The sequence below is a fragment of the Hydra viridissima genome, unplaced genomic scaffold (assembly GCF_058129835.1).
Source record: "Hydra viridissima isolate aposymbiotic clone 2 unplaced genomic scaffold, HvirCarnegie_v1 scaffold_85, whole genome shotgun sequence".
Taxonomy (NCBI): Eukaryota; Metazoa; Cnidaria; class Hydrozoa; order Anthoathecata; family Hydridae; genus Hydra; species Hydra viridissima.
Genome location: NW_028324357.1, coordinates 32,501 through 44,431, shown reverse-complemented (window position 1 = coordinate 44,431; position 11,931 = coordinate 32,501). Strand labels below are relative to the sequence as shown.

Sequence of the window (11,931 nt, the reverse complement as noted above, 5' to 3'; positions counted from 1 at the left end):
GCAAATTCTAAGCATTTCTGTGCATTTGTCGCAAAATTCGGTACTTACCACTGAATTGCTTGATGCCCTTGGCCATTTTTTTGCTCAGCCTGACAGGATACAACAAAATATGGCCAAGGGATCCAAGAGGAGTCGGTGAAAGCCTCCAATTTGGCCACATTTGGCCCAAATTTCGACGTTTTGTATGGAAACTGAGCCAAAAACGGGGTTTTGTCGCCAAATCCGGTACTTGCCAGCCTCTCTGTTGATTGTCTTTGTCATTTTCGTGCTCAGCCTGATAGGTTACAACAGAAAATGTCCAAAGGCTCCAAGAAATCTCGGTGAAAGGCTCCAATTTGACGAAATAATCACAGAATCGACATTACAAGCAAATTCTAAGCATTTCTGTGCATTTGTCGCAAAATTCGGTACTTACCAGCCTCTCTATTGATTGTCTTTGTGTTTTTTGTGTTCAGCCTGATAGGTTACAACAAAAAATGACCGAATGCTCAAAGAAATCTCGGTGAATGGGTCTAATTCGACGAAATAATCACAGAATTGAGATTACTTGGAAGTTTTAAGCATTTCTGTGCATTTGTCGCCTATTTTGGTACTAGTTACTGATTTCCTTGATGCTCTTGGCCATTTTTTTGCTCAGCCTGATAGGATACAAGAAAAAATGAGCAAGGTATCCAAGAGGAGTAATAATTTTTAATTTGGCCACATTTGGTCCAATTTTGACGTTTTGTATCGAAATTGATCAAAAAACGGGGATTTTATATTTCTCTCTTTGTATTTCCGTTAGACTTTTTGTTTTTTGTTATTTTTATAATATTCTTTTTTTGTTTTTTTGATCAATGTTGTTGTTTTTCTCATATATTTGTAATTATTTTTTGTTTTGTTTGGATTTTGAAAATTTGTGCAATTTTTTTGTGTTTTAAAAATCTGTGTCTTCTGGCACTGTTTTTTTGTGTTAATTTCAATGAGTGATGGAATAATGGATTTGAAAACGTCGTTGTAGAGGTGTTCAACGTTAGGCGGGGAAACTCTTTTTTAAAGGTATCTGAAGGTTGTCTTTTTTATTTGAGTGTCCTGGTCTTTTTTATTGATGCTTTCTAGAAATGCTTTTCTTAATGATCTTCTGTTATAACTTTTTTTAGTTCAATATTTTGGCAAGAAATTCAATAAAAGTTTTATGATTAACTGTCCTACAATAATATCAAGTTAGCAATAGATTATACATTTGATTATTTTATAAGAATTGTTTATTATGAGTTTAATAGGATTAAAATATGTAGCTACACTTTCACGTATTTGTATAATAATAGTAAAACACATATTTATTTGTGTCATATATCTATTTGTAAAATACGTATAGTTTACACCCCCAATACATATTAGTATTGAAAGAGAAATCTACTATTTAAGTACTCATTATTTGTAGATAAATCAGACTAACATGGAACTATATTTATATCTAAGTGATATAAGTCACTTAGATTATAGAGTTTCATTATTAAAGCTGTTAAATAGGAAAGCAAAAACACAAACATCAAACATGTGTATTTAAATCATTAAAAAGAAACATTACATCTATCAGACAAATAGAGCAGTTGAAAAATATAAGTATAAATGGTAAAATTGTTAGGAGTGTCTACTAATTCAAACCACATTCATATTTAACTCCTCATTGTCATGGGTTCAAAAAGTGTTCGTAAGATCTTTTTGAAGTGATGAATTCTTTAGCTTAACTAAGGCTCAAACGTGCAATAACGACTCTTTCGATCTCAGAAATTTTGACAGCATATGCAAAAATACATAAACATTTTTAGAAAGTAAGAACAATTCAAACGTATAACAAAAAAAAAACAAATATGTTTAAAGATAATCAATAATTACAACATTGAATAACAAAAATGTATTCTAAAACACAATCAAAACAACAAATAACAACAACACTAATACTAAGAATTTTAAAAGTTTAATGAAAGCAATAAACAATAAAAACAATAACCAATTATAAAAATGATAAGTGATAAAAGGAATTTAATAATATAACTTCATTAACTTAAGTCTAACAAGATAGTAAACAACAACAATAATTAAAAATATTGCAAAATATAATAGAAATCTTAACTAACATTGACAACAACAACAACGAAAACCCTGGCTGAAAAACAGAATAGAAAAACAACATAGAAACATAGAAAACATAACAAAAAAAAAAAAAAAAAAAAAACTTAGAGCACAGCTGTTATGTCTTGTTTCAAAAAATGAACTTGCTCTTGCATGCGTTGGCGTCCCACAAGGAACTCTAAACATTCAAAAATCAACTAAAAGCCGGGGAGGAAGGTGGTAAAACCTCTAGACATGCAAAAGGCATCCTTATTTATTACTTTCAAAAATTCACTTTAATTAAATACGTAGCTCAACATTACCGAATCATTTTCATAAAGTAAACACAAACACCGTAAGAAAATTGATAAATCGTAAACAACATAAACTTTGCAAAGATATAATAGCACGTCTAAAACAGATTTTCTCCCCAGGTCATTCAAGCTATCTAAAGCAACTCTATAAAACAGCTAAATCAAAAAAGCAAAACTAAAACTTACTCAGTTTACTCCTAGTATTTGCAGATTTTGAAACTTGTACCACAGAAGCCCTTTTTATGTTTATTTTCAAAGCCTTCTAACCAAGGTATGTTTCCCATAAGTAGCTCATTAGGGCAGACCTCTTGTAGAAGGATGGACATTAGTGGCAGAGGCGAACTTCTAAGCTCATTGTTTGCCTTAACCAATAATACACCAGGAAACGGCCCACGTGAATGGACCAATTTCATTCTATGCACGCTGGATCCGCACAAACTTAGGAATTTTCGACATTCACGTGACCAAAGGGGAGGGGGTTTTTCTTGCAAAAAATTTAACTCTCTCTCTCTACCCCTCTCGCTCCCCCTCACCCCTCTTACTACGTCGTGCAACCGGAATTTTTTATGCAGGCCTATTTTTTAACGGTTGAATTATTCGTTTAGACTTGTTTTTAATAGAGAAAATGCAATGTTGTTTATGATATATTGTGAATTATTCTTACACGATGTAATGAAAACAAACTTTTATAATTTAAACGTGGAGTTTTAGAATTCATTTAAAGCAAAAAGAAAATATTTTCTAATTTTAGATAAAGTTTTTATATCGTGCCAAAATAATGTTATGTGTATGCTTGTCACAATAATTATCAAGATGAAAATATACATGTATATATATGTATATGTGTATGTATGTATATATATATATATATATATATATATATATATATATATATATATATATATATATATATATATATATATATATATATATATATATATATATATATGAGCGTGAAAGATGGATAAAAGCCATTCCATTTTCTAATTTAGTTGTTACCAATAACATTTATCTGTGAGTTACACTAGCCTCCAAGTTTTGAAACATTTACAGCACATGAAGGAAAATGTCAATCAAAAAAATGCTCTATCTGTTTGGCTTGGAGTACACTTATCTCAAATTCCAATTGCTCGTCCAACTCAAATAACTACCATAATATCTTTAAGTTGCATTAGAAATATATTATATGATGAGTTTATGAAAATCTTAGCTTTGAAACATTTCATAATGGAGTTAAGCGTAATGTTTCTATTTTAACAATCTATCTAATGATAACTGTTGACACCTAGTCTAAGTTTGATAAGAAAATGGACAATAAAAAAGAAGTAATTATGCAACATATTTCAATAATGGGACAAAAAAGTAATTGAAGATAAAATTTATGCATCAGACGTAGTTATATGCTCATTTTGCATATTTTTCATCATAAGGCCAGAAGGATACATTTGTTTTCATTCTACGGATGCGAGATCCACAACATCCTGACATTTTTCTAGTATTGTCATTATTGTTTTATCTTAAAGTTATTTTTAACTTTAGTATTTATCTTTTAATGTTGTTAATAGTTTTAACAAGCTTTAAGTTTTTATTTTTGTTATTTTTACTTGTTCTTCTGTATCATTTTTTTCATCTGTCTCAGTTTTCAAAGTTTCTTTTTTTTTTTTTTTTTACACATACAGTTGCTATGCTTTTGTTGTTTTTACAGAGTTTTTGTTGCTGTTGGTATTTGTTAAAGTTTTTATTTTTCTATGCAATACTTTTAATTATTGCTGTTGTTTATTATCTTTGTTATACTTTTAAGTTAATGTGGTTATTTCATTAAATTCCTCTTATCACTTATCATTTTTGTAATTGATTATTACTTTTATTGTTTATTGTTTTTGTTAAACTTTTTAAATTCTTTGTATTAGTTTTGCTGTTATTTGTTGTTTTTATTGTGTTTCAGAATGCTTTTTTCTTATTCAATGTTGTAATTGTTAATTATCTTTAAATATAGTTTTTTTTGTTGTTGTTTTGTTTTTTTATTTTGATTGTGATGGATTAAAAATTCCAAAAGATAATTCTTGCTGATGAAGTTATTTTGTTAACTTTTTTAAATTGAGTTTGTTTTTGTTTTTTAATTTTTATATTCAAGTTTGGTTATTTTTCATCATAATTATAACTATGATAATAAAATCTATTTAATTGTTATTGCTTAACATTCTTAAATAATAATATATTATTTTAATAATTATATGTTATCATTTAATAGTTTAATTTTATATTTTAATTTATTGATAATTTATTATGAAAAGTTTTTATAATTATTATGAGTAAATGAGGTATTAGATGGTGTGCATTATATGATGCATCATGTGGTCATTTTTTTTAAAAAAAAAACAAACTTTAGCATCTAAATAATATTTATATTATGACAAAATTGCTTATAATTGTTATCAAATAATATTTATGTGCACTTTTTTTTATCTTATCAAGCAACTCATGTGTTTAAGTTTGAAAAAGAAATAAGTAAGTGAATTATTTAAAAAAAAAAAAAAGAAAAAGAAATTAAAGTAAACAACATCCTCTAATAAAATTTTTATTCATTTTAAAAATAATTGCATTTAGCGTTTTAAGGTATCATGGGGCCTAAAAGAATATTTGTGTATTTTGTGGTGCAGCAAAAAAATATGCAGCATCAAACTTTATACAAATAGACATAGACTGTAAAAATGGACATATACTGTTTATATTCATTAACAATGGTGAATCACAAAAAACAACTATCACACAACTCAATAAGCTTTATGGCTTCAAGATTTATAGAAGTCATATTGAACTACTTGTTAGAGAATCAAAATATGGGCTTGCCAATTTTCAAGAGATTCTAAACATTTTATTGACTTTTACAATGTGCTTTTCTTGTGTCAAATAACAGTATCGCCAGCAACACATTCATTTCAATCAACCCCTAAGTCAAGTAACACTGTTTCATCTTTGTCAGTTAACTCATCTAAACATATAAGTGTTTTACCTTTATCTGATTCAAGACCATTATTCAGATTAAGAGCTGACCAGTTGTCTCCTAGAACAAATGTCCTAAAATGATGGTTTAGTATTTTGGCGAATAATATTACTACCAAAATGTGAAAGCATAGAGAGGATGTGAAGGTGTTAAGGGAAAATATTAAACTAAGGGCAAGATTTAAACATCTGAATGAGACTATTGCTCACAAAGACAAGATAATTAAAAGTTTGAGGAATAAATGAAAACTGCAATGTTTAAAGTTAGTTGTAAAAAAACAGTATGCTGACAATTATTTTTTTATACTTACTGTTGTTAATGTTTTTGAGTTTCCTTCTTATTACAATATTATTATCATTTTTATAACTTTTGTTATACTTGTTACTCTTTTTTCTTTTTTTTTTATTGTTACTTTTTTATATATGATGTATATTTTTAACATTATTTTTTATTATCGTCATTATCATTATTATTATTATTATTGTTATTTGTTTACATTATGTATATTTTTATCATTGTTTTTGTTATTCTTAATATTATTCTTATTTTTATTCTTATTCTTATTTTAGTTAATGTTATTCTTATTGTTATTATTATTTTTATTCTTGTTGTTATTATTATTATTCTGTTTTTCTTTTTTTTAAATTCTTCTCTTTATTTGTTGCTATAATTATTTTTCTTTTAATTTATTTTATTATTTATATTTATATTTTCATTTAAAATATTCCTATTTTAATTATTTTTCTTCTTATCATTTTTGTTAATATTTATGTTTTTATAGTTAACATTGTATTTTTTATTCTTTTTATTATTGTATTGTTATTTGTAATACAATTCCTTTTTTTATTATTGTTACTTTTATTAATAGTGATTTTATATTGTCTTTATTCTTCGTTTTTTTTTAAATTATTATTATAATTAAATTTTTTATTTTTGTTATTATTGCAATTATAATTATTACTTTTATTGTTGCTATTAGTTTCATTATATCATTACTTTTTTAAAATTAAATTTGCTCTTCATATTGTTATTCTTTTTATTCTTCTTCTTATTACTCTCATTGTTGTTATTATACTTATTGTTATCATTCTTCCTCATTTTTTTGTCATATTTTGTAACTGTTAAATTTTCTTTTTGCTGTTATTATGATTATCATTGTTTTGATTATGTTTCCTTTTGGTTACAATTATTTCTAACTTTATTTTCTTTTTATTAAATATGTTCTTATTATTATTCTTTTTATTTGTCCTGTTATTTTTATTCCTCTTATTGTTAATATACTTATTGTTATTATTGTTCCTCTTTTTTTTTTGTTTAAATATTTTTTGATTGTTATTTTTCTTTTTATGGTTATTATAATTATTATTGTTATGGTTGTTATTTTATATATTATCATTATTTTTGTTATCATTACTCCAGTTATTTTTGTTTTTCTTGTTTTTAATATTACTATTACTATTTATATTTTTATCAATATTTTTGTTATTATTCATTTCATGATTTTTTATTTTTTATTATTGTTATTATTCTTATTATTACTGTTACTATCCTTATTGTATTTTTTTTTTTTTTTACTCTTTTTTTTATTAATAATTTTATATTTGTTTTTTTATTGTTTTATTATCATTATTTTTATAATTTTTGTTATCCTTATTACTCCTTTTCTTTTTTTTATTGTTTTTTTTATTGTTTTTTTTTTTGTTACATTTTGTATATTTTATTGTTATTTTTGGTGACAGCTAGTTTATCATCTGGTTCCTATTTTCAGGTGATTTTTTGATGACTTTTTTTTTTTCTCACAGTCCATTACAATAAGTCTGTTTCATAATGGTTTAATATGCAAGTTGTTTACTCATAAAAAATTTGCTTTTATCATAAATTAGGGTTTGAATTATTTTTTATATCAAAATTTTAATTTCTTATTTTTCGGGTAGTTCACTAAATAAGTAATGTTTATAATCAAGTACTGAATGTGCTTATTTTCCCATGGCTTACAATAACTTTCGAACTCAAAAGAAATTATAATTTACGCAAGTTTCTTTCTGGTGAGTCAATTTTGAAATATCTTATATTGCTTTTGATTTTGTTTTTCAGTCCATATTTAATTGAAAATAATTCAAGTTGTTGTAATAAAAAGCTTATTAATTTTATTTGCAACAGTAATACAGGTACTCTGTAAAGTTATTTTCTTCCATTTCAAATTAGTTACTTCTTTAAAGAAAATTTCAATTCAATTTCTTTAAAGAAAATTTCAATTCAATTTCTTTAAAGAAAATTTCAATTCAATTTCTTTAAAGAAAATTTCAATTCAATTTCTTTAAAGAAAATTTCAATTCAATTTCTTTAAAGAAAATTTCAATTCAATTTCTTTAAAGAAAATTTCAATTCAATTTCTTTAAAGAAAATTTCAATTCAATTTCTTTAAAGAAAATTTCAATTCAATTTCTTTAAAGAAAATTTCAATTCAATTTCTTTAAAGAAAATTTCAAATTAGCAACTTCTTTAAAGAAAAAAAAGTGAGCTGATTATTACTTCAAAATATATAATTCAGTTAATGTTGTGCTTGTCGTCTTCATTCAATATTGCATATTTACACTACTACTTAAGTAGTGCAAATGCATGAGTATTTTTTTATCTATACATTTTCTTTGTTATTTTCTTAAATTTTTATTCTAGTACATACTAAAAATTTATTTTTATGCAATTCTTTTATTCCAACTCTGTACACTTGCTTACTATAGGAATTGTAGTAAAGTTTACAGCATTTCCCAGAAATAGCAATAAAATGAGTAAAACTTGCTTTTCTCTGCCATTTTGAGCGGAGTATCTTAAGATATGTGGCTGACTCCTCTTTTTCCATTTTATTAATGTAGTGATACTACATTTTGTTTATGAATGAAGCAGAATCTTTAGACATCATTTAGCTTTTGCAAATAAAGCATAGCTGAAACTTTGCTTTCCCTGAAGCCATGTTTTTGTTAATGAGTTTTAGTGCAAATGAGTTTAGCAATATGCCAAAAATGAAAGAATTTTTAATCAAGATGCGTTTAAAAAGAAAAGTAAAATCAAAATGCATTTAACAAAAATACAGAGATAAAGTCCACTACAACATGAAGATTTCTAACATCAAAAAATGGAAACAATTTATATTTATTCAAAAAAGTAAAAAATCGTGCCAAATAAATTTTACATTCAAATTAGTGAATATACTTTAAACAGCGATTACTTTTAAAACACACTTTATTATTTTACTTTATTTTTATCTAAATGATTTAATTGAATTGTTTTTAAAAATAAGTTATTTAAAGAATTAGTTATAATATTAGTAGTAATTATTACTTGCTAAATTATCAACTGATTTTCTGTCAATGTTTAAAATAGGGGAACAAAATAGTTCTAGCCTAAAAAATAATTTTCAGTCAAAAAAAGTAAAAGAAACAAATTAAAAATCTGTTTTCAGTTTTTTTAGTTGCCATTGCATATGATCATGTGAATGTGACCTTAAGTTTGTCTCCATGGCTTCTTGAACCTCTTCCTTTGTCTGAAAATCCAAATCCTTGTGATAAAATTCAAATGAAGAGAAAGCATATCTGTCCAACAAGTTAAAGTTTAGTACAAGAGTTTATAGGCAATTAGCTAAGAAAAATTATTCAAAGTATTCAAGCCATGGCAGACCACTGACTATACAATACTTGTGTTGCAAATACTGCCACTCAAAAAATTTAATGACTTCTTTTGCAGTTGCATTGAAACCCTTACATATTTCAAAAACACAAAGTAAATACTTAAAAAAAATGTAAAGAAAATTTTAAGAAAAAGAAATGAATAATTTTAGAAGATTTTGCTGAAAAATATCAATATGTTGTCCTGGATGAGGTTAAAAGTTATCACTGGAGCAAAAGTTATTTGCCACATTTTATCTATTGCACTTTACTTTATAGAAAAAAACTTTCTCTAACAAAAATCTTTTTGTTACTTTTAAGAAAATGTTGATCACAACACAGGGTTTGTTTACAAAATTTAAGAATAAAAAGTTAGATATGTAAAAGAAAATTTATCTGATGTATCTTGTGTGAAGTACTCTTCCAATGGTTGTTGGAAAGCAATAAGTTATAAATAACAAGCATTGATGCAATTACTGAGGTATTCAATATTATTCCAAAAAAGATAATGATAAAGAGATTTCTTTAAACATTAAAAAAGTTCTTAACAATATTGAATAGTACACTGTTTTTGAAACTCAAACTTATCATTTAAAATGATTTTTTAATAAAGTTTTCATAATATTTTTTCTTAAAAATTATGAAGATAATCTAGCAAGCATGTTTGTTGTCTTAACATCTTTTTAAAAGAAATGATCTGCTTTTTTTTTATTGTTTTCATTTTTATATCAACATTCCATGTACATTTTGATAATAATTTAACCATAACCTAGGGTTTTTTGTTCCTTGTCTTTAAAGCCTCTCTGTGGGATAAACAGGAAAGAGTAAGAAACCTTAATATATTGATATAGTTCTTTTATGAAATACATTAATGAGTAGTTCTTTAAAAGCTTTTACAACATTATACTTTAAAAAATTACTGTAAAACATTTTTTTTCGTTAACTAGTTATTTAAAAAATTTCGTTAACAGTTATTAAAAAAATTTCTGAGCTTAATTAAGCCAAGTGATACCACTGCTCTTTGCCAAGTAAAATTTACAAAATTATTCAAAGAAACAAATTAAGTAGTGTTGAAGAAGGATTAGTATAAATGCAAAAGAAAAATGCTTAAATTAATACAATTAAAAGTGTTCTTAAGTTTAGAGTTATAGTTTTCTATCTGCTGAACCTTCATATTTCATATTGGATAAACTCTGAAAAGTATGAAAATTGCATATTGTTCGTATGCTTTTATAACATCCTGTCACACTGAAAATTTTTTATTAAAAAATGTTTAGTTTAAAATGTTTAGTTTTTTGTTTTTCCTAAGAATTTTTTTTATCTCAAAGCATAGTTTTTCTAGTGTTAAAGTATGTCTCATTTTGACCCTCAGCTTAGGAAATATTTGACAGTTTTACAAATCAAGAAAAATGTTAATATCTGTGTATTAAAGTGATTTGTACTAAAATAGTCTTGGTATTAAGGTAAAAAAAATTTACATTCATCGAGTAATTCATAGCTGAATTACTGTAATGCTTTGGAGAATTAGATTTAACTTAAACTTTCAGACAGAAGGATACATTTTTTGTGTTGCTACAGTGGTCGGCCATCACATTAGGACCACACGTTTTTTTTACAATTTTTTTCAAATATGTTGCTTAAACCTGCATATGAGAAAATAAATATATATCTTTTTGTTACATGTCAAGTTATTTCTATTCTTAGTGATATTTAATAAAAGTTTATCAATTGGCAACTCTGGCTGTCAGCAATCACCTGTCATAATCAAATTGGTGCATATCGGACAACTTAAGGTTATTTTTAGTTGTTAGTTTGATTGAAGTTTAAATATGATTTATTTTAATTTCAAGCATCTGATTTATTTAATTAATTTTTTTTTTTGAACTTAATAATAATCAGTAAGTCATTAATTTTAAATAAAGGATTTTATGTTTTTTTTCCTGTTTATGGAAAGACACCAAATAATAGTCTTTTTTAAAGTTATTAATTTAAATTTTCAGCTATGGGTAAAAAATGTGATATGATACCAACAAAAGTTAGTCAAATTAGATGTCTTTTACAGAATACAAAATATTCTCAGCAAAAAGTTGCACAAATTGTAAAGGTTTCTCACCAATCCATAATGCCAGTGAGAAAAAAAAATGATACAGGGGAAGAGTTTGGCCCAAGGAGACCTCCTACTAAACGAAAGACAACACCAAGAGCAGATCGTATTATCCGGAATATATGCCTGGAAAACAGAAAAAAGCCACAAAATTTATTGACTAAGCTTATCCATGAAGCTGGTATTGCTATGTCAGACCGGACCATTCGTAGAAGGCTGAAGGAAGAGGGATTGATGTGTCATCGCCCAGCCAAGAAACCAAAACTGACTTCACTCTTGAAAAAAAAGAGACTGGAGTGGGCTCGAAACTATCGTCACTGGCTGTTGAGGATTGGGGAAAAGTATTTTTATTTGCATTCATATTCGTAAAATATTTTAAATATATTCATAAATATTATTATTTAAAATAAGCATTATTTTAGATTTGCTTCTCTGATGAATCAACTTTTCAAGTAATGATGGACAAAACAGCTTTTGTTCGTCGTAGAACAAACGAAAAGTTTCATCCTGACTGCATTGTGGAAACAGTCAAGCATCCAGCTTCAGTAATGATGTGGTCTGTCATTTGTGGGCAAGGAGCAGGGCGTCTCTACAAAGTAGTTGTCACAATGAGGCAGGACCAGTATAAAGAAGTTCTGGAGAACCAGTTGCTTCCTCAAATGGCAGATTGGTCTAAAAATGTCAAAAAAATTCAAAAGAAGTCCAAAAATGTCAAAAATCTTATATTTATGCAAGATGGTGCAACTTGCCACA

At 26.0% G+C, this 11,931-nt stretch overlaps 1 protein-coding gene and 1 long non-coding RNA gene across 2 annotated transcripts; one reads left to right on the top strand and one right to left on the bottom strand.

Annotated features, from left to right (window-relative positions):
* Positions 1 to 1,531: 1,531 nt before the first annotated feature.
* Positions 1,532 to 2,734, bottom strand: LOC149875967 (uncharacterized). The gene is made up of 2 exons (XR_016448972.1): positions 2,595 to 2,734; positions 1,532 to 2,293 (listed from the first exon to the last, which is right to left on the bottom strand). It is a non-coding gene; the product is annotated as an uncharacterized LOC149875967 (long non-coding RNA).
* Positions 2,735 to 6,082: 3,348 nt separating this feature from the next.
* Positions 6,083 to 11,887, top strand: LOC149875966 (uncharacterized). The gene is made up of 4 exons (XM_090075952.1): positions 6,083 to 7,457; positions 10,779 to 10,867; positions 11,075 to 11,519; positions 11,601 to 11,887. Exons 3-4 carry the CDS (start codon positions 11,077 to 11,079, stop codon positions 11,632 to 11,634), a joined length of 477 nt encoding a protein of 158 aa, XP_089932078.1. The 5' UTR covers positions 6,083 to 7,457; positions 10,779 to 10,867; positions 11,075 to 11,076; the 3' UTR covers positions 11,635 to 11,887.
* The last annotated feature ends 44 nt before the right edge of the window (positions 11,888 to 11,931 follow it).

What these genes read in the sequence shown, in the direction of transcription:
- LOC149875966 (XM_090075952.1), top strand. Translation starts at nt 11,077, where the DNA reads ATGGGTAAAAAATGTGATATGATACCAACAAAAGTTAGTCAAATTAGA. An exon ending in CTGTTGAGGATTGGGGAAAA is followed by an intron (nt 11,520 to 11,600) that starts GTATTTTTATTT and finishes GCATTATTTTAG; the next exon opens with ATTTGCTTCTCTGATGAATC.